Raw genomic sequence first — 23724 nt, 5'->3', positions numbered from 1 at the left:
TAAGCATTGCCCCCTCATCCCTAATCCTGCTATGTATGGCCCTCTCAGCCCCAATCCTGGTATGCATGCCCCCCCACCTCCCACTTCCCACCTCCCATCACTGCACACATGAAAAGAAAAAAAAAAACACTTGTACTCGCCTTCCTCACCTCTGCTCCAGCGCTGTGTCCTGTTCTGCCAGCAGCTCATGTCATGCGCTGCTCAGATGCTGACATCACTGCCATGCGCCCTCAGACGCCGACGTGAATTGCCAACATATTCATTCCTTTCCACGCCGGGACTATGTGCGTGAAGAGGAGTGAATATGTATTTTCTTTAATAGCAGGCACTATCAATCGCAGCCACGGCTCAGCGATCCTGTGTGCCTGCTATTAAAGAGAATGAATATTCACTCGCCTTTAGCTGTGGGCACACGTGGTAGCTGCAGCAGCAGCTACTGCCTGTGCACCGCTCCGCCACAACACCGTTCCCCCATCACAACCACTATCCACCACTGGAATGTACAGTTAGGCCCATATATATTTGGACAGACAACATTTTTCTAATTTTGGTTCTAGACATTACCACAATGAATTTTAAACAAAACATTTCAGATGCAGTTGAAGTTCAGACTTTCAGCTTTAATTTGAGGGTATCCACATTAAAATTGGATGAAGGGTTTAGGAGTTTCAGCTCCTTAACATGTGCCACCCTGTTTTTAAAGGGACCAAAAGTAATTGGACAATTGACTCCAAGGCTATTTCATGGACAGGTGTGGGCAATCCCTTCGTTATGTCATTCTCAATTAAAGAGATAAAAGGCCTGGAGTTGATTTGAGGTGTGGTGCTTGCATTTGGAAGGTTTTGCTGTGAAATAAACATGTGGTCAAAGGAGCTCTCCATGCAGGTGAAACAAGCCATCCTTAAGCTGCAAAAACAGAAAAAACCCATCCGAGAAATTGCTACAATATTAGGAGCGGCAAAATCTACAGTTTGGTAGATCCTGAGAAAGAAATAAAGCACTGGTGAACTCATCAATGCAAAAAGACCTGGGTGCCCACGGAAGACAACAGTGGTGGATGATCGCAGAATAATCTCCATGGTGAAGAGAAACCCCTTCACAACAGCCAACCAAGTGAACAACACTCTCCAGGAGATAGGCGTATCAATATCCAAATCTACCATAAAGACAAGACTGTATGAAAGTGAATACAGAGGGTTCACTGCACGGTGCAAGCCACTCATAAGCATCAAGAATAAAAAGGCTAGACTGGACTTTGCTAAAAAACATCTAAAAAAGCCAGCACCGTTCTGGAAGAACATTCTTTGGACAGATGAAACCAAGATCAACCTCTACCAGAATGATGGAAAGAGAAACGTATGGCGAAGGCGTGGTACAGCTCATGATCCAAAGCATACCACATCATCAGTAAAACACAGCGGAGGCAGTGTGATGGCTTGGGCATGCATGGCTGCCAGTGGCACTGTCACTAGTGTTTATTGATGATGTGACACAGGACAGAAGCAGCTGAATGACTTCTGATGTATTCAGAGCCATACGGTGTGCTCAGATCCAGCCAAGTGCAGCCAAACTGATTGGTCGTCGTTTCATACTACAGATAGACAATGACCCAAAACATAAAGCCAAAGCAACCCAGGAGTTTATTAAAGCAAAGAAGTGGAATATTCTTGAATGGCCAAGTCAGTCACCTGATCTCAACCCAATTGAGCATGCATTTCACTTGTTAAAGACTAAACTTCAGACAGAAAGGCCCACAAACAAACAGCAACTGAAAACCACCGCAGTGAAGGCCTGGCAGAGCATCAAAAAGGAGGAAACACAGCGTCTGGTGATGTCCATGAGTTCAAGACTTCAGGCAGTCATTGCCAACAAAGGGTTTTCAACTAAGTACTAGAAATGAACTTTTTATTTACAATTATTTAATCTGTCCAATTACTTTTGGTCCCTTTAAAAACAGGGTGGCACATGTTAAGGAGCTGAAACTCCTAAACCCTTCATCCAATTTTAATGTGGATACCCTCAAATGAAAGCTGAAAGTCTGAACTTCAACTGCATCTGAATTATTTTGTATAAAATTCATTGTGGTAATGTCTAGAACCAAAATTAGAAAAATGTTATCTCTGTCCAAATATATATATACCCGAAAATAAGCAGAGGGGGAGAGGGGGAATTTTTCAGCACAAAAAATGTGCTGAAAAAGTCGGCTTATACTTGAGTATATACGGTACTCTACTAAAATGACCATTCTTCCTAAATTCCTTTATGATTTTTGTATCCCCTCGATCACTGATATCTCATATTTCCTACATTTTCCCCAGAAATAGCTCATATCTCTTATATAAAAGGGAGGAAGATCCAACATCCCACATCTCACTGCTCATAGATGAGATTCCCAAACCTCTCATGCTATTACCAAACGGTCATGAGAATATAGCTTTCTACAATAGGACTGCCCCTCTAATAATACCTACAGATTGTCAGTGTATCCCCCTTATCCACCAACTGTCTAACGGTCCTTTCAGAACTTCATAAAACAAAGCAGCTATCACTAAAGCTATGAGAATTTTTTTAGAAAGGTCATCTGATCCAATCTTTCTCAATTTTTTTTAGAAGGATGGATTGTGTCTACAGAATCCTCATGGGTGGGTACATGGTCCACACAAGATTAGCTCATAGGTTTATTCCATATTGAGAGCTCCTTGTTTGATTAGAAAACCAAATGACAATTGATCATCTCAATAGATTTTACTCCACTCCCTGGCCCTGGATTAGGCAAGAATATCTAAATATATATATTTTGCATAATGAAGACATATTTAAGCTTTATTTTTGTCCAATGTGATAAAAAATTAACATTTTATTTAAATATAGATAGGTAATGTCACATCAGATTGGGCAGTTCTCTGTCTTCTTTGATGGGGTAGTAGTTGAGGGTCCGGCTACTGGGGTGGCATAGGCGTCCTGTCTGATTGGTTGTATGATATGGTTGTTTGTATGGATACGTGTCATGATGTTGGTGTCCATGAGCCTCCGTTATTTCTCGTGGCAGCATGGGTTCCTAAAAAACAAATATAGATATTCCCCAATTACATCTCTATGGAATTAATATTAGGTAAATAGTAGCATTAGATGGCATGTGTTACTTGTACTGACTATGATCTAGAGACTGCAAAACTTTATGGCAATAATTAGACTATATTATATCAACTAGTGCACCAAGTATTAATCAGGCGGCACCAGGTATTATTACGAACAACCCCCTCCCATCAACACGCCCTAATAAAACGACACATGGGGCACGTCTGATGATAGAGACGCCATGTGTCCAGGCACGCAATGTGGAACGAAGGTCCGCATAATAAAGAGGTGATGTCTCCTTGTTGGACATCAGGACATATTGGGCAATTGTCATTCTGTGTGCTGGTTCTCGAGGGTGCGGCTACTGGGGTGTCACAGCGGGCCGGCTCAGTCCTCTCTGATTGGTCCAATTCATCCTCAGCATTATAATCAGTGTGGATTCTCTCTCTAATGCTCACTCTATAGATCACTCTGATCACTCTATTGTACCGAGATCTGAACCTATGTACAAAAGTGAGTCGCGATGTTATTGTAGTTGAGTGTCAATCTTATCTTCAAAGTACCTGACTCCTGATATTAAAGGGTCCTGAAAAACAAATAGTGCAGATATAATCAATTTATAATAGATCTCTATGGAAATGTGACATTATGTGAATGGTACCATTAGCTCGCTTGTGCTGCTTGTCCATGAGCAACAGACTGCAAAACACAGACAGAATTGTGCTATAAGGAGATCACAGTTCTTGATTAGGATGATTTATTTTGTGCAGTTTAGGTCATTTTGTGTGCCCGGCGTTCATAGGAGATGATCATTTCTGCTACACATAGCAGGGTTTAAGCCCTGCTATGGCTAGCACAAGCGATCGGATGATCACAGATTCAAGTCACCTGAGGGGACTATTGAAGCAACTAAAAAATTAGGGGGAAAAAAAATAAAAAAAAAAGTTAAGTTAAAATCGCCCTCTGTTGCCCCATTCAAAATAAAACAAAAAATACACATTTAGTACCACTGCGTTCAGAAACTCCTCATCTATCAAAATATAAACTAATTTAATATGATTGGTAAACGGCGTAACGAGAAAAATATCGAAATGCCAGAATTAAGTGTTTGGGGTTTTTTTTTTGTTTTTTTTGGTCATGCAACAATGAGCGAACAAAACACCGTGTCTACCCCAAAATTGTATCAATATAAATGTCAGCTCAGCGCGCAAAAAATGAGCCCTCACCCAGCCCCAAATCCCGGAAAATGGAGACGCTACGGTTCTTGGAAAATGGTGCCATTTTATTTTTTTCTTACAAACTTTTGGATTTTTTTTCACCACTCAAATGAAAAACAACCTATACATGTTCGGCATCTGCAAACTCGTAATGACCTGGTGGATTATAATGGCAGGCCAGTTTTAGCATTTAGTGAACATGGTAAATCAAACTGGAATTGCACTTTTTTTGCAATTTCACCGCAGTTGGAATTTTTTTTTCCCGTTTTTCAGTAAACAATATTGTAAAGTCAATGGTGTCATTCAAAAATACAACTTTTTTCCTCAAAAAACCAACCAAAAAAAAAATTAACCCCTTCACGACCTTGGGATTTTCTATCAATGAGAAAACGTCTGTATTGCACATGGTGTGGTGTTTATTATTATTTTTTTTTATTTTTTTTAAGGAAGAAAAAAGCAACCTGTCAATTCTTGAAGTTTTTCTGCTAGAAGAAAAATGTATCCAAATTTGACTACTGAACTAATTTAAACCCTTCACCACCTTGTGACTTTCCTATTTTGCGTTTTTGTTTTTTGCTCTCATTTATCCCAGAGCGATAACTGTTTTAGTTTTCTGTCAATTTAGCTGTATGAGGTCTTTTTTTTTTTTTTTGCGGGACAAATTGTACTTTTGAATGACGCCATTGATTTTTTTTTTTTTTTTTTTACTATATCGTGTACTGGAAAACAGGAAAAAAATTCCCAGTGCGGTGAAAGTGCAAAAAAATTTCACAATTGTGTTTTTCAATTTACGATGTTCACTAAATGCTAAAACTGACCTGTCAATATGATTCTCCATGTCAGTGCGAATATGCAGATACCAAACGTATAGTTTTTTTTTTTTAAGTGGTGAAGGAAAATCTAAAATTAAATTTGTGAGAACATTCACTTATGTCGGCATTTTCTGAGTGTCTACGTTTTTCTGGGGCTTTGTGGGGCTTATTTTTTTGAGTTTCAAGCGGACTTTTTTTATTGATACCATTTTGGTGTATCTATCTAATCTTTTTATAAAACTTGTCAATAGTCCCATTAGGAGACTTGTGTAGCACAAGCAATCAGATGATCGCAGCTTCTCCTAACAGGTCTTCAGCACTGCTATGTGTAGCAAAAATCACGATCCCCTATGAATACTGGCCACAAGCCAATGGGCGAGACTTGTGACCCACTTCCGCCCGGTGCTTGGTAAATGCCGCTGTCGGTGATTAACTGGTTAACAGCCATGGACTGATCCAGGATCCACCCGCATCTGTTAGATGCACATGAAAGCTGATCAGATCAGCTGTCATGTGCGGGGAAAGATTCAGGCTCAGCACCGGAGCCCGCATCAAAGGCAGGGACACGACCTTGAACAAACATATACGCCCAAGGTCTTGAAGGGGTAAAACAAAAAAGACTGCCCATAAATAAAAACACAAAAAAGCATGTCTGCAAATAATCAGAGACATATGGTCACAGATCAAAATGACCCACACAAGTCTATGGGTCGGTAAAAAAGTGACTGATGGCACAGTGGCCATCCGTGTGCAGTCCGTATTCTGTCCAGTTTTAAAGTTGAAATGTGTAGAAGAAGCTTTACAATTTATTTTTATTTCATATAAGAAAATCACTGATAAAACTCTGAAAACAACTGACACAACAAGAAAACACTGTTAAGGAGACTAAACATTGACAATCGGATCATAAGCATTAGTTGAAATCGGACAGCATTTTATGTGCCAGAAAAATCACTAAAAGGGGTTGTTCAGGGCAGTTTTAGTTTTTTTTCCTACAGGCCTAAAAACTAACAAGCAGGTAGTTGCTAGTAGAGGCTCCTACCTGCCTGTTTTACCAGCGCTGACTCAGAGCAGTCAACGACTGCTCCTTCCGGCCATTCAGCTGCTCGACATCCACAGAGAAACTCTTCGTCTTCTTCTGCTCTGCTCTGTTGATGGTGTGTGACTGCTAACGTCATGATGATTGACAGCCAACTCCCCGCAGTTAGGCAGTGGGGAGCTGGCTGTCAATCAGTATGATGTCGGCAGTCACACACAGTCAACAGAGCTGTCGACGTGACATGAGCAGAAGCTGCTGAATTTGCAGCAGGTGTGGTCTGTGACCAGGCTCAGACTGGCCCACAGGAGAATCCTCCGGTGGGCCACCACCCTCTTATATGAGCAGTACTTGGCACAATACAATTGATTCACTGTGTACAGACAATGGCAACGTCTTAGTGTTTGTTTTTTTTTGTTTTTTTTTTTTACCAATCAACCCCGTTTATTGCTATAGAAATTTGTGAATGAGAATAAAGTCATATTTGCAAGTAGTTGAAAAGTGGGGCCCTGGAGTTGATGTTTCTGGTGGGCCCTTGGCACCCCAGTCTGACACTGCCAGTAAGTGACCCGTTGCTGGAATCTGGTGTCTGTCCCTCCATCATGCTGCTCTCAGATCACAGATACCTGCTGATTGAAGATTTGAAACCGATGTTGAAGGCTATTTTGGAGCGATGTCAGACCTCCAGGATTTACATCTCTCATGAAGCTTTCCCACTAGGGTGAAGCTTAAAAAAAATGGTCTAGTTTCTGTATATATGTCTCATTGCAGGCCCTGTGTATTAAACAGTGATATTTTTTTTTATCCATCCCCTTTACATGTGGCCATTCTGGCAGCTTATATGCACGTATTAGGGGAGATTTATTAATAATGCTGGCCCTTGCCGTGCTTGATTACTTTCCAAGTCCAGCGTTGGCTGTACAGACTTGTATATTCTCGCTATACCTGCCCTGATATTAAAGGTTTTTGAGGATATGCCCATTAGAATCCAGCATCTAAGTCACAATCTATGAAAACCGCTAAGAATAAAGTATTATGTGCCCCGAAGCTCGGTGTAATTTTGAGGAGAGCATTAAATTGATGTGACTGGTCTGTCTGTAAATCCACCAAACAGCAGTGTGTGGACCAGAGCCGGGGCGCAGGGTTGTGATATATTACATGGAGATGATGCATGAAACCGTTTTAACCATCGATTCCACGTTTCAGTCCACTCTTCACTTTGAGCCATGAGGCGCTTAGCTGTAATCCTGTGCCACAGACATATGTGCAGATCTGCTACTTATCTTCATGGCTGGAGAATCCGATTATCTGTTTAGAGGAGTCATTCTGGATCCAAAGGAGACAATGAGAGGGAAATATCACACATTTCTCACTCCTAGAAAAACAGTCAAGTAAAGCAAATGTAACCCTTTATATACAACTGCAGTCAAAATTATTCACTCGCCCTCCCCTCCCACCCATTGCAAATTGGAAAACTTTTACAGATTTTGTTCAGTTTGCAATAAAAGAATCAATCTGGTCATAACAGCACTTTGGCTGTTATAACCTGATGCAAACGTGATGCATAGGCACACACCAGCTTCATAAAGTAGTCCTTAGCCCATTCCTCATGGGTTTAATGGTGTCCTATTCACTAATATTGTTGGGTTGTCAAGGGAGTGGTCCAAAAAAATTAAGAGAAGAGACCAATGCCTCACACAAGGAAAAGGATACAAAGGCATTGAAGGTTCCTAGAAAAATTACTGCAAGCAAAATTCACAAGTTTAAAATTATAGGAGCACTGATTACCCGACCTGGATGTGGCAGAAAGGGGAAACCATCACCAGACTCCTATGTACGCATGTGGTCAAAAACCATCATGTGACTGCAAAATTTACTGATGGCTGATACTGAGGTTTCAGTTTGTAAGGCGCATACAAAACGCCCAAACTCCAAGCCGTAAACCTCTACTGATCCAAAACTACAAGGAAACTCCACTGCAATATGCTCAAAACCATATAAATAAGCTACAAACGTTTTGGGATTCTGTTCTGTGAAGCAATGAAACAAAATAGGAACTTTTTAGCCGTAAACTAGAGAAGAGCAAATCCAGCAACCGCAAAAATATATGAAGTATCACGTTCATTTGGAATGTTTAAAATCAAGGGGAGGGAATTTTGACTGCAACTATATTATAGTAACTGCAAGCTCCACAAGTTTATAAATAGTGGGACCTGCCACCCCCATAATAAATGTGACATATATACCGGTAATTACTGCTCAAAAAAATAAAGGGAACACTCAAATAACACATCCTAGATCTGAATGAATGAAATATTCTCATTGAATACTTTGTTCTGTACAAAGTTGAATGTGCTGACAACGAAATCACACAAAAATCATCAATGGAAATCAAATTTATTAACCAATGGAGGCCTGGATTTGGAGTCGCCCCCAAAATTAAAGTGGAAAAACACACTACAGGCTGATCCAAATTTGATCTAATGTCCTTAAAACAAGTCAAAATGAGGTTCTGTATTGTGTGTGGCCTCCACGTGCCTGTATGACCTCCCTACAACGCCTGGGCATGCTCCTGATGAGGTTGCGGATGGTCTCCTGTGGGATCTCCTCCCAGACCTGGACTAAAGCATCCGCCAACTCCTGGACAGTCTGTGGTGCAACGTGACGTTGGTGGATGGAGCGAGACATGATGTCCCAGATGTGCTCAATCGGATTCAGGTCTGGGGAACGGGCGGGCCAGTCCATAGCTTCAATGCCTTCATCTTGCAGGAACTGCTGACACCCTCCAGCCACATGAGGTCTGACATTGTCCTGCATTAGGAGGAACCCAGGGCCAACCGCACCAGCATATGGCCTCACAAGGGGTCTGAGGATCTCATCTCTGTACCTAATGGCAGTCAGGCTACCTCTGGCGAGCACATGGAGGGCTGTGCGGCCCTTCAAAGAAATGCCACCCCACACCATTACTGACCCACTGCCAAACTGGTCATGCTGAAGGATGTTGCAGGCAGCAGATCGCTCTCCACGGCGTCTCCAGACTCTGTCACGTCTGTCACATGTGCTCAGTGTGAACCTGCTTTCATCTGTGAAGAGCACAGGGCGCCAGTGGCGACTTTGCCAGTCCTGGTGTTCTGTGGCAAATGCCAAGAATCCTGCACTGGGTTGGGCTGTGAATGTCAGGCCCTCATACCACCCTCATGGAGTCGGTTTCTAACAGTTTGTGCAGACACATGCACATTTGTGGCCTGCTGGAGGTCATTTTGCAGGTCTCTGGCAGTGCTCCTCCTGTTCCTCCTTGCACAAAGTCGGAGGTAGCGGTCCTGCTGCTGGGTTGTTGCCCTCCTACGGCCCCCTCCACGTCTCCTGGTGTACAGGCCTGTCTCCTGGTTACGCCTCCAGACTCTGGACACTACTCTGACAGACACAGCAAATCTTTTTGCCACAGCTTGCATTGATGTGCCATCCTGGATGAGCTGCACTACCTGAGCAACTTCTGTGGGTTGTAGAGTCCGTCTCATGCTACCACGAGTGTGAAAGCACAACCAACATTCAAAAGTGACCAAAACATCAGCCAGAAAGCATTGGTACTGAGATGTGGTCTGTGGTCACCACCTGCAGAACCACTCCTTTATTGAGAGTGTCTTGATAATTGCCAATAATTTCCATCTATTGTCTATTCCATTTGCACAACAGCATGTGAAATTGATTGTCAATCAGTGTTGCTTCCTCAGTGGACAGTTTGATTTCACAGAAGTTTGATTCACTTGGAGTTATATTCTGTTTAAGTGTTCCCTTTAATTTTTTTCAGCAGTGTATATTTCTAACCATACGTCTTTGTCTTCCATTGGTGTGGGACTGAAAGATTCTAGTTCACCATTGATATGAAGTGTTGATACTATTTTGAAAAATGCGTTTTCAACATCTGTGCATTAGCCATCCAATGTTATGCACCATGTTAGGTTTTTATGATGTTCTGCAGCAGCTGGGGAACTGAATGTATTACACCCTGCGACTACCTGATGAGCCTCATTTTAAAACTGGAGAGGGGGACTATATCTGGTGTTTACTTTATTTGTGCAATCTGTGGTTGACAACAAGTTTCTGCAGAAAAATTGGCAATGACTGTTCAAACCAAGCACAGGCACTCAGTCTTGGCATGGAGAAACAATTCACTGTATATTCATACCTATTTGTCTTCCATTTTTGTCTCCCTCCATCCTGGAAAGCCAGAAGCAAGGGAAAGGAAGCCAATATGGAAAAACTAGTAGTTGGGAAGATGTATGGGACTACTTGGCCAGACCAAGGTTGCACTGAGCACCTGTGCTTGGTTTGAACAGTCATTTTATTCTGACAGACTCCCTTTAATTGCAGAATTGCACATATGTTTACCGCCACTATATGACGTAAATTGCTTACAGCTAATCATATGTATCTACCCATGAAGCAGACTGCATGAGTAAAGCACAGCTGCCTCCTCGAAGGCGCCCAGATATCACCGCTAATAATTAGCTCACTGAGCCAGCAACTGCGAGGAAGATGAGGATTTCACGCAGTAACAGGAGCATGCTCGGTGCGAGAAACACAAACCACCTTTGACTGACAACTAGAAACATGAGAGTGGATCTAAATTTGGGTTATAACTCGATTCCTCGCCATTTATTCCAATGCTCTGATCATTGCATAGGCGACTGCAGTTTCAGGGTAAATCCTCACGGGACTGAATTATTAAGGATTTGCACAAGTAAAAAATGTAAAATCCATAGTTTATTATAGTACCAGACACACAGAAGTTTTAGAAATCTCATCCACATGGGACAAATTTTGAAATGAACAATGTGAACACTTCTGTTGCAGATTTTTACCCTTTTCAACATGGCAGCCGAATCCGTGTGATGCACATGCAGATTTTGCTGCTGATTCATCATAGACCTGCAGCACCAATTTTGTCACGGTTATATGCAGTACGTGCCTTTGATTTACCAACGCTCACCTAACCATTGGTGATCTGTGGTTTGGCGTTGCCTCTCAATTGCGCTCGCTCATCTCATTGTATATGAAACTTTGACTCCATAGGGAGGGGTTAGCTGGGACCATATAATTGTTATAATTTTTTTTTACGATTGGTAAAAGCTGCAAATTTCGTGTATTAAAAAAAAAACAGCAAATTCCCATAAATCCTCTATACAGTTATTGCCATATATCCCAGTCACGTCACCTGTTCATATGTGGTGGAGCGAGGTGGCTGGGGGTACTTAACTCCCAATAACTTTTATCTAGAGGACGGACTAGTGAGTGAAAATGACCAATCCTCCATTGTTGCAGGTAATCATCAGGCACATGGGCTGGAATCTCATCGGACCCATTACTCGGTGTATACAGAAATGTGCACTCGGAAGCGAGAGAGAGACCGTCTGCTTACAAATGCTCCATGCTTTGATACAGGCAAGTGCTATGTCGTCTTTGGTGAATTGATGTCTGATGTGCGGCACAACCAAGAAAACCAGAATTAATTTACTTGTCAGTATTTTCCTTCAAAAATCGCAGCAAACTAGATGTTTATTCCCCATTAGCATAGTGTCTGCAGCATATTCCTTTTTACACCTGTGCCTGCTGGAATAGCTGGAGGCAGGTGGATGAAGTAAATCGCTATGATCTGTGCCATCTGCTTTGTGATTTAACAGTTCTGGGGGTCGATGAATGATATATGCATTTCTAGATGTTTATAAATCTTTTGAGGATATTTTTTTTTTTTTTTTAATATAGAAGTAATGACATCTAAGTAACTTAATTTTAGAAGGCGAACAAACACAAGCTCTGAGTGCACTAAGGTGTATGTGAACTTTAACTGCATAGCTGCTATATAGACTATCTATATTAATACAATTATGTACCAAATTGTATGGGCTCTTCTGCCAGCAATAAGGTTTCGCCTTGGCAGATGGGCCCAGACATTTTGATCAAACCCTGCCTAAATTGTATAAGTATAGTCTATATAGCAGCAATGCAGTTTAAAATTAATGGACTCAGTATTGAGATATACCATAGTGCACCCAGGGTGAGGTTGTGTATGTTCGTAAGTCAGTGCAATGCAGTCACAGCAACCTTCACCTGTATATTGGCTTCATTTTGCTTGGAGGTACATGTTAATTTTAGGGTTTTTTTCGCAGTGTTAATGCTACAAGGTACGGCTGCACTTCATTATCATCGAAGTTCTTTTTTTTTTTTTTTTGCACCTGTTATATTGTCTTCTAATTGGAAATGGTTAATAAAGGGGTTGTCCTCTTTCAGAAAATCAGCTCAGTGGCTCTGCCTGTGTAGATGGAACGCCCCTGCTCAGACCCGCTGAACTCAGTGATTGGCTGCAGTGCTGTCGACATGTCAGCGTTGCAGCCAATATTTGACACCGGGAGCAGCTTTAAAGACTTGTTGCTGGACCCGAGGATGATTAATAAAGTGAGTGTTATAAAAAATAAAAATAAAAAAACTGCAGCTAAAGGAATGGGATTCTGAAAGGGGACATCCCCTTTAATTATAAAATGTATATTTATAAGGAGAAAGCAATAGAAGTGGGGCGAGGCAGAAAATAGTAAGCGGATTTTGATCATTATCGGTGCCATCTGGTGCACACTGGTTTCTCACTCCTGTTATCCTGAAAGGCCCTTATATAATTAATAGCCCAGGAGGCGATGCTGAACGTATTCAGCACCCGAGGTCCATGCTGGAAAGCTTTAGGGGTGTGGTATACAGCAGGCTGGCGCTTGGTGAGCGCAGCGAGGGGGCCCATTATATTTAGTATAATATATACAGGATGTTACTATAGGTATGGGGAACAATGTGATGAATAACACTGTCTCTCTGAGGCTCTGTCTATAATGCTAATCTGTTATCGTACAGTTGTGTAATCCTAAGGAGGTCTTGTTGGGAATCCTGGAGCAGATTGATGAAGCAGCGGGAGATCACATAAGTCGGATCATTTTGCCTCTTCTTCAGCCGCTACAGATGGGTAATGTATGACCTTGTATTTATAGAAACCCGCAGATATGTAAATGGGAATCCCAGTCATGTAATTGATTCACAGGCTTTTCCTGTGTGTGTGCGTAGGGAGAGACCTGTCAATCAACTGGAGCGGGGCAGGGAGAATCTGGCCTGGCTAGTCATGTCTTTCTATGGTTCTCAGCTGGATTTTCTCTTGATTTCTCTGAAACTCGTTTCGGGAAGACATTTCCAGGAGTAATCGTGCAGCCAGGCATTGATTTGTGTTGCCCATGGTTTGGGCAGCATGACTCTAGTTACAGGTTCACTTTAACATTCCTGGCTGCAGCTTCGTCTCCCTCCACCCCCACAGAGAACCTGCTCAGCCATATGTGTTTTGGAGGGATGAGGAGAAGAAAAAGGTATAAACCTTTAAAATTTTACTATTTCAGGTATTTTCCTACCTCAGACAGGGCAGTAGGGGGGGGGATTCTCCTGCTCCAGCCTGTTGTTTTTTAAAGGAAGCCATAAACGCTGATTTTTAGTTGGGATCGGCTGACCAGATAATGTTTGTCGGGTGGTCCTCTATCCCCTCCTAAACATGGATATTTAGAAAAGAAGGATAAGGCAGTTGGATTTCCACATGCCCAATCCTTTGTTCCCGCAGAAGATGGTGTCTGGCATCTCACAGCCGAATATTGCGCTAACTGACCAGCACCCAAATTTGTCCCCCGCTTTTGTTCTCCTGTTGCCACTTAAGGGGTTTGTTTAAGATGTGAAGGAACAGAGCTTCAATACTGGGCACTGCCAATGCGCACAAGTGGCTTCTACAACACCTCTAAAAGTTGTTTTGTTTTTTTTGCTGTTGAAGATTTGCCCTACTGAACATATCCTAAATGTTTTTTTTTTTTTTATTATTTTTAAAGTCCTCATAAAACATGGACACAGGAGATACTACGCGGTGGGTCTGTCTCTAGCCACTGTCCATTCCCGGCTCTCGGCTCTGCCCGTGCCGTACACCACAGTACAGATGCGGGAGGATAAGCATTTGCTATGTCGGTGCAGTCTGGCATTGGTCCCGTTTGTTCAGCCTTTCATCGATATGGTCTCACAGAGCATAGACATTTCTAAGGAACCAGAAATCAAGCAGTTGCGGAAAGAACTGGTGACGTTGTAAGTATGGATTTAACTTCACAATTTAAAGTACGGAATAAAAAAAAGTCAAAAATGACTTTGTTATATATTTAGTTTTTAACTATCAAAATACAATTACAGTAACATTGCAATTAAAAAAAATAAATAAAAGGAAATTACACTCCAAAAATCTTGCAATGTGAAAGGAGGACACTTTAATGTACAACAGGGTAGCAGTGGGGCAAGTTCAGTCAGTTAAGCATCCAAGTAGTTGAGAAAAAAGTTTGCCAGGTCCTTGGTCCAGTGGTCATGTCCATAGTCTGTGGTTGCCAGACCAGAGGACTCTGAACCTCCCAATACCTGCGGCATCCCCTGCACCTCTTCTGATTATTGGGCTCCTGTGACTCCATTCATGCATTGTGTAACCTACTCCGAAGAGGTAGGAGGTTTGCAGTGCTCTGATCGGGCAACCACAAACTACCAACGTGACTACTATATTGGGGTACTGCGAATCCCTCCCCCTCTACACTCCAATTCCAAACATATTAAATGCATATAATGGTATGAATCTATGTGAAAAGCCACCTATACAAGTGCCGTAAGTGTTTATTAGGTTATCTCTCATGGTCTCTTGGGGAATGTAGTAACTAGAAAATAAAAATGACAAGGAGAAAAATTGTCGCCCTTGCAAAATAGAAAAAAATATAGATTTTTCATTTTAAATACATTTCAAAGCCACTCCTCAACTTTGAAATTGCACCATAATGAAGAAAAGTTAGGATGGATAGACAGGTTAATGATTGCAAATGGAAACAAAAATGTTGAAAAAAATCTCGCTTTATTCAGTACTTGTAGAAATTCCCTCACTTGCACGCCTTGGCATAATATCAATGAGTTTATTAAAGGCTGTCTGAGAAATTTTCTGCCACACTGAATGCACTCAGGCAAATCCTCAAGATCCGCTGCTGGCAGCTCCCTTTGCAATTGATGACCAATAATGTCCTAGATGTGCTTGATGGGCCTTGTTTTTACACTGCTCACAGTAGTGCAAGCAGCATGTGGCCTGTCATTATTCTGTGGGAAAAACTGCTCTTGGGACACTTCGGAGTAATGACTGTACCACTGATTCCACGACAAAGTCCCAAATCAGTGTGATGTTGGTATAGCTGCAGTGTAGACTAGAGGGGTGTAGACATGCCATACTACCACGTTCTGCCACTCCACACCATTATACTGCTATTTGGACTGGTGTGATGTTCCCTAGTGAAGGCCAATTCATGGTGTCATCCAGATGGAAACCAGAGGCTGGAATAGAGGTCTTTCCTCCTCAGTAGTCAGCACAGCAGTGCCAAGCCCACATGTTTCTAGTGCTACTATAAGCAGCCAAGCATAAACATGCTTGCTTGTCCTCGAGTCTCCGGACTTGTCTCTCATCGATCACATCAGGGATATCACTGGTCAGCAACTACAAAGGGAGCTGCCAGCAGCGGATCTTGATGATTTCGGTTTGCAAGTGGATTCAGCGTGACAACATTGCTCAGAAAACCATTAATAACCTTGTTGACAGCAGCCAAAGTGGGGGAGGGGGGGATTTTACTGTTCCTCCATATAATTATGATAAACTATATTTGTGTCCTATTTTCACATAAAATAGAATAATTACTTTGCGTAAAGTGAGTTAAGTAGACACTAAATAAAATAAAGAACAAAGGGTTACGGAGAAGACGTGGAAAAGTAACCGTAAAGGGGAGAGACCTCAGACAGTCACGGTCACCCCCAGCGTGAAGAATTTAAAGCTGTAAAATATTAACAAACTCCGAAGAGTGAAGGAAATCCAGTCCCACCAAGTTCGGTAATAGTTATCCACTTCTTCGTTTTCATCCTTCCCTTTATATAGTCTACTTCTGCCACTCCTTCCATCATGAAAGGAACTACGTTGCAACGTCAGTGGTGAGCAATGATCACCCCAGCAGCCATTGGGAAGAAGTTTCAGTAAACCCTTTGTCACTAAAATTGGGTCTGGTGTCCTTGACAATAGGAGCATGCTGAAGACAATTGATCCCAGAGCTACCTGAAGACTTGGATTTGGGTGTGAACCAGGCTTCTGCCCAATACGCTGTCAGAATGACTGCCACAGCAATACCAGATACAATTACTTCTTTGGTTAGGGGCGAACTTGTTTCCACCACAGTGATCCAAGTAACACACTGACCTCAGTCACACGTGGCAGTATTTCTCCACAGTGAATCTCGTCGCAATTCTGCAGCAAAATCCTTGTATTCCAGGCGGATTTTGCTGCTGATTTACTGTGTATTTCACCTCTATGCATTGAAGGTGTAAAGAAAATGGTGCAAACCTGCCACATTCTTCCTTACACCATGAGCTTGCTCCAGATTTGAAAATCTTCAATGTTTTTCATTTTTTTTTTTATGCACAGAATTCTTCCATGACCTGTTTTGGCATTTCCTAAATCCCATCCCCATGTATAGTTCTGTCACTTGCTATAGATTTGCAGTGCAAAATCTGCCTCCTCTGAACGTACCCATTAGGAGCGGACATGCCTGTTTGCACCAATGGTAACGGGGCACATTACCGCCTCCAAAGCAGCACATAAAGGGGTCCATTATGATTAGTTATTGGACTGCAAAGGACCCCTAGACCGAAGAGTCCCCTGTGTGAGAACCGTGTATGCGTCCCTGGTACCCATATTTTCTACGTTCATGCTCCTTCAACTTTGCCCCCACAAACATGAGAATGTCTATCTTCCTTTTTGATCTGTGATGGATCCCTTCTGTTGGGACAGAGAATGAGGTCTTGATGAATCCAGGCAGGTGAGACTAGTACGAAGTCTTCTTAATATACTGATATTGTATATATTTTGTCAGTTGTTTCAGCTGTTTAAAGTTCCCCCTGCTGAATGCACAACTAAACATATTACCGGAAAATGATGGCGATAATGCTTTCCGTGTATTTGCTAAGGAGATTATGGTAAGTGGTATTTGTCATTTTTATTCAACTTAATATAATAAATAGATTTTTAAATTTCAATATCACAACAGTAAACGTAATGCTTCTCATTTCATGAAATATATATAATTTTTTTTTTTTTTTTTTTTTTACTTTTATGATAATTTCTGCTGCACTTTTAGATGGGATAGATTGAAGGATTTTCTGCCCTGATGCATTTGGTTGTGTATTTCTCTAATCATAGCAATGCCAGCCGGCAAACTGTAGAATCCTCGGCTTTGATCTTTCCTTCTGTTCTCGGTTTCCCCAGTAATCCTGATGCTAGCAGTAAATTAAATGCTCGTGTTTAACTTTGTAATGCTAAATAGCATCTATATACAGAAATCCAGTACAGACAAAGAATAATCATTAGATGGATTTGTGCAGTGTCAAAAAATAAAATCGAGCTGTATTGAGAACAAAGGCTAAAAGTCGTGACATGAATCTTTCAGATATTAATCGTTGACAGAATCGTTGACCTCCCCATGTCTGCCTGGAAATGTATCAATCCACACATTAAGTGCGTCATATTTGTGTGCGGCCACCAATAAGGGAGCACACTAGCTTACTTAAATTGTTATCACTGGACAACCCCTTTATCACCAATCATTTATATTGGTTGATGGGGGAGACCCGCACTGATTAGCAGAACAGGACACTTTTTTTTTTTTTTTTTTTTTTTTTTTTTTTTCCCTGTTTGAGCAAACTCCATTCCTGCCACTCCATTCCTACCGTATGGGACCACCCAACGCTGCTCTCTGCTTTTTCTGACCGGCTTATAGGGAATCAGTGGAGCATTTTGTAATGGGGACAAAAGTTCCTCACTCTGTCGATCAGTGCGGGCCCCAACAGGCAGGAACGTGTCACTTATTCTGCAGATAGGTGATGACTTGTTTTCACTGGACAGCACTTTTAAAACAATTGTAGAAATTTATTATTTTTTTTATTTTTTCTTCCCTCTCCCCCTTCCCACTTTGTTAGGGGTCACGTATGAGTGTAATGCACTTGCCATTTTCAGCTCTGATCTGGCACCATGTGACTACAGCTGCGATTGGCCTAATCAATCACACAGCGGTTGATCTGTGGCCTTGCTTGGAGTCTCATATACTTGTATTGAGAAAAATGTCTTCCGGGACACAACCAGCGATCTGGCGGCTTATGAAAGCCTTTACATGGTGTTGGAGCGGAGCTGAAAACAGATGAAGACGTCAAACAGTGAGTACACTACATAAATCGCTCACATACGTGATCTCCAACAAATGGATCGCACAAGAAAAAAGTATATAAAAAAAATGCTGGAGCAGTAATGCTTTTGACTGTTGGTGGGTATTTTTCAGCATTTTGTCTTAGGCTTTTTTTTTTTTTTATTATTATTAATGCGCAGAGTGGACGCCAGACAGATGGTAAAAAGACTCCCAAACCAAAAAAATGGATGAAAAAATAAAAATAAAAAATGGATAAACTGCATATGGGGTGAGGGGTCATAAATGAATTGAGGAATGGAGATTGCAGACAAAGTTAAGTAAAAAAAAATCTAATGCAAAATAACTTCCTTGAAAATATACACTGCTGAAAAAAATAAAGGGAACACTTAAACAGAATATAACTCCAAGTAAATCAAACTTCTGTGAAATCAAACTGTCCACTTAGGAAGCAACACTGATTGACAATCAATTTCACATGCTGTTGTGCAAATGGAATAGACAATAGATGGAAATTATTGGCAATTATCAAGACCCACTCAATAAAGGAGTGGTTCTGCAGGTGGGGACCACAGACCACATCTCAGTACCAATGCTTTCTGGCTGATGTTTTGGTCACTTTTGAATGTTGGTTGTGCTTTCACACTCGTGGTAGCATGAGACGGACTCTACAACCCACAGAAGTTGCTCAGGTAGTGCAGCTCATCCAGGATGGCACATCAATGCAAGCTGTGGCAGGAAGGTTTGCTTTGTCTGTCAGCGTAGTGTCCAGAGGCTGGAGGCGCTACCAGGTGACAGGCCAGTACACCAGGAGACGTGGAGGGGGCCGTAGGAGGGCAACAACCCAGCAGCAGGACCGCTACCTCCGCCTTTGTGCAAGGAGGAACAGAAGGAGCACTGCCAGAGGCCTGCAAAATAACCTCCAGCAGGCCACGAATGTGCATGTGTCTGCACAAACTGTTAGAAACCGACTTCATGAGGATGGTATGAGGGCCCGACGTCCACAGATGGGGGTTGTGCTCACAGCCCAACACAGTGCAGGACGCTTGGCATTTGCCACAAAACACCAGGATTGGTAAAGTCGCCACTGGCGCCCTGTGCTCTTCACAGATGAAAGCAGGTTCACACTGAGCACATGTGACAGACGTGACAGTCTGGAGATGCCGTGGAGAGCCATCTGCTGCCTGCAACATCCTTCAGCATGACCGGTTTGGCAGTGGGTCAGTAATGGTGTGGGTTGCATTTCTTTGGAGGGCCGCACAGCCCTCCATGTGCTCGCCAGAGGTAGCCTGACTGCCATTAGGTACCGAGATGAGGTCCTCAGACCCCTTGTGAGACCATATGCTGGTGCGGTTGGCCCTGGGTTCCTCCTAATGCAGGACAATGCCAGACCTCATGTGGCTGGAGTGTGTCAGCAGTTCCTGCAAGATGAAGGCATTGAAGCTATAGACGGGCCCGCCCATTCCCCAGACCTGAATCCGATTGAGCACATCTGGGACATCCTGTCTCGCTCCATCCACCAACGTCACGTTGCACAACAGACTGTCCAGGAGTTGGCGGATGCTTTAGTGCAGGTCTGGGAGGAGATCCCACAGGAGACCATCCACAACCTCATCAGGAGCATGCCCAGGCGTTGTAGGGAGGTCATACAGGCACGTGGAGGCCACACACAATACTAAGCCTCATTTTGACTTGTTTTAAGGACATTACATCAAAGTTGGATCAGCCTGTAGTGTTTTTCCACTTTAATTTTGGAGGTGATTCCAAATCCAGGCCTCCATTGGTTAATAAATTTGATTTCCATTGATTTTTGTGTGATTTTGTTGTCAGCATATTCAACTTTGAAATATTCTCATTGAATACTTTGTTCTGTACATTCATTCAGCTCTAGGATGTGTTATTTGAGTGTTCCCTTTATTTTTTTGAGCAGTGTATATGATCATTCTTTAATAAATACATGTAAAAAAATAAAATTAAAAAGGTTAACTGCAGAGAAATATTCCGGTGATACCCAATTGATACATCAATGTGCCTCCTATTAAACACTCTCTGGGACTAGGGATACCTAAAAACAAAAATATTAAGTAGAAGTTTGTAAAATATCTAGTAACACAATAGTAATATAGACCACACAGCGAAATCTATGGGATCAGCTACTGCAAAAAAAGCCTGACTGTCCAGCATGTAATACTGGTAGGGATGATTACTATGTCAGGCTTATAAATAAAATTTGTACCAGCTGATACATTTCTCTGTGCGGGCCAGATTACTATTGTCTTACTAGATATTTTACAAACTTTTACTTAATACTTTTTGCGGTATCCCTAGTCCCAGAGAGAGTGTTTTAATAGGAGGCACAGTGATGTATCAATTGGCTATCACCAGAATACTTGTCTCTGCAGTTAACCTTTTTATTTATTTTATTTTTGTACATATATTTAAGAAAGATTGTTTATTTTTATAAGTTATTTTGTATTCGCTTTTGTTTATTTCTTAAACTTCTATTGATATGTTTGACCATTTTTGGGAATTTAAAGGCAAGTCATGCTGCCCTGTCATTTGTTGGGATTTCCCTGTATGTGATCTGAAGATAATTTGTCATAACGTGGGGTACATACAATGGACAATGAAAAAACAAAATTTGTTTACAATTTTATAGATCTTAAATCTTAACCTTTTTGCTGCCTGTGGAGTTAGTATTTCGTATGAAGGACAAGACATTCAAGGTTTTCAATATTTGCCATCGGTGAATAGACAAAAATCATTTAAATATGTACATTTGAGAAGCAGAAAGCTGAGGGTTTGTGATAATGTATCAGTCTAGGGAATCCACCATTCAAACCTATATCCTGTTCTTCATTCCAAATTACCCAGATACATATGTAACGATATGACTGCAGCTGTGTGAGCAGGAAACCAAGGCTGTCATAGGACAATATTGTCATTGGTTTTGTAATGCTTGGTGCCATGTGGTCTAATGATAAACTAACGCCTTTCATCATTAACCCTTTCATTTTCAGGGTTTCCTTGTAACCTTAGGAGAGTCGCTACCCAGGACCTTTATGCAGCGCGGTTACTCTGACACGATGGACGCCGACGGGTCTGTTCCTGATCAAGGAATCTATCCAGAGGAGGCTTTAGCCTGTTTCTCCTACCTCCTGTTTGTTCACCATATTGGAATGGACAGTTTCCCTTTTGTGTTTGGGTAAGAAAATGTATGATGAGACTAGAAAAAAAGTGGTCTATTGCTTTCCCAAGTGATGGTGCCACTTTTGCCCATAGGCTGTGCCTGGTATTGCATTTAAAGAGAACCTATCTCCAGATGAGAAGTGGCTAGTCTTTTATCTTACTTTATTCTCGCTACTCCACTAACTATATAATTTTTTTTTTTTTAAGTTCCACTGTACGGTTTATGATCTGCAACATGTACTAAGGAAAGATAGGGGAAAGCTGTCCCTACAGTAAGACTAAGCTGAATCCCTACGATGTAGCGGGCAGCCTGTTCCTTGTGAACAGACCCGCCTTAGTCCTCGGCTAGTCTGAACGAAGACCTATAGAATTAAGGGAGGGGTCCCTAAAAGAACTAAGGACTGGGACAAAAATGGGACACCTCCTAAACAGAGAAGTTGTTGCAGAGCACAAAAGACAAACTGACAAAAAGTACTAGAGGTCCCAGAGGACCAAGCGAACTAGACAGAGATAGGCACCGAAGCACCAGGCTAGAGAGACAGTAAAACACTGAAGTCCAGCAAAGCCAGAAGGGCGGAGCTGGAATATATAGGCAGATGGTCACATGACCACAAAACAATAGATGGCAAAAAATAACAGGAGAGTTCTAACACGGTTCCAGAGATATGGTCCTTTTTGTCTATTGATCATCTTTATGGTCTTTACGCTGGGGTGGAGCTCCCAGGGTTCCCTAGGGGCGGGTCTGTAGGCTCTCTGCATTATTACCCTGTGAGCAACGACACCCCTTGGTAAATACTATAAAAATTAGCAGCAAATAAAAATGCTTGTCTCTGAAAGCGTATGGCTGAATTTTTTAAAAGAACAAAAAAAAAAAAAATGTATTCATGTGAGCAGCAGGAATGAAATGAGGGCAAAAACTGTCCACTTTTGACTTGGTGACAGGTCCCCTTTAAGTCAAAGCGTCGTGTGTATGACAAAAAAATTGGATGTGAAAAAATGAATATTCACAGTTACTATTTTTCCAGGCCATCGTTTCTGCTAAAGTCTAATATGGGACACATTAGTGTGCTGATAAAAAGGTAAGAACTGGCAGCAGGGGACATTTATTGCTAGAAGCCACCCCCTACTGTGACTGTATAGCTCCTCACCAGGGGTTAGCGCCTGCTGAGGTCTAGTTTAGATTTTGTAGATTGAAAAGTTCTGCAACTTTCTAATATAGTTAATTTCCTTCTCCTCTATGTTCACACTCCTTTCTAGAAGGGTCTCCTGACCATCAGAAAATCAGATATCTCCCTGCTGGATCCCCCCCCCCCCCCCCCCCCCAGTGAAAAGCTGTAATCTGAGAAATTTTCTTGCAACAGCGCCACCACTGGGGGAACTAAGCATTACATAATATCCATTCAAATCAATGGATTATCGTTGTAATGTAGGAGAGGACATGTTCTCCAGAGCGAGAGAAGCTCCTAGTAACCACGCTCCACTCTTGTCCTAAACAGGGGACTCCCCTGTGTTTAAAGGAGTTGTCCACTACCTGGACAACTCCTTTTTTTTAAATGTAGTCCCCCTTGAAAAATTAAAAATAGACACCATCAGCACCGTTCCAGCAGTGTCGGTGCTGCTTCTGCTGGGGTTCGCATGATATTACACCACACTGGCCCTGCAGCCAGTTAGCGGCCGCTATAGGGCTGCTGCTCTCGCACTACTTCCGCTTGTTTGTGGGAAGTAAAGCGCAGCAGCCTAATAGCAGCTGATGATTGGCTCCAGGGCTGACATGGCATAACAATATCGCGCAAGCCCTGGGAGACCCGGCACCAACATTGCAAGAATGGTGCCAGTGTGGGAGGGGAGTATCTGCTTTTTTTTATTTTACAAGAGGAACTGTAGTTTTAAAAAGGGATGTCCAGGTAGCAGACAACCCCTTTTAACTAAAAACTCCTTAAGGCATATGAAAATGGGTTTTCTAAACCGGACAACCCCTTTTTAAGTGGATGTTGTTCATTCTCCGTTGCTATACCACGAGAAATCAGTGGGTCTGTATGAGCCGCTTTTTGTAAATTGAACAAATTATGATTTTTCGG

The 23724-nt window shown here is 42.1% G+C and overlaps 1 protein-coding gene across 1 annotated transcript in view; it reads left to right on the top strand.

The window, feature by feature from the left end:
• Window positions 1-23724, top strand: part of GLMN (glomulin, FKBP associated protein) — a 37555-nt gene that overhangs the window by 7747 nt on the left and 6084 nt on the right. Inside the window, exons 5-10 of the mRNA XM_073643191.1 lie at window positions 11466-11585; window positions 13038-13146; window positions 14042-14288; window positions 17135-17237; window positions 21478-21662; window positions 22672-22725. Of these exons, the coding sequence (XP_073499292.1) occupies window positions 11466-11585; window positions 13038-13146; window positions 14042-14288; window positions 17135-17237; window positions 21478-21662; window positions 22672-22725 (818 nt within the window). The remainder of the gene's footprint in view (window positions 1-11465; window positions 11586-13037; window positions 13147-14041; window positions 14289-17134; window positions 17238-21477; window positions 21663-22671; window positions 22726-23724) is intronic.

Source organism: Phyllobates terribilis, unplaced genomic scaffold (genome assembly GCF_046119375.1).
Source record: "Phyllobates terribilis strain yellow unplaced genomic scaffold, ASM4611937v1 Scaffold_8__6_contigs__length_399053987, whole genome shotgun sequence".
Classification (NCBI taxonomy): Eukaryota; Metazoa; Chordata; class Amphibia; order Anura; family Dendrobatidae; genus Phyllobates; species Phyllobates terribilis.
This window is presented reverse-complemented; position numbering and strand designations above follow the sequence as displayed.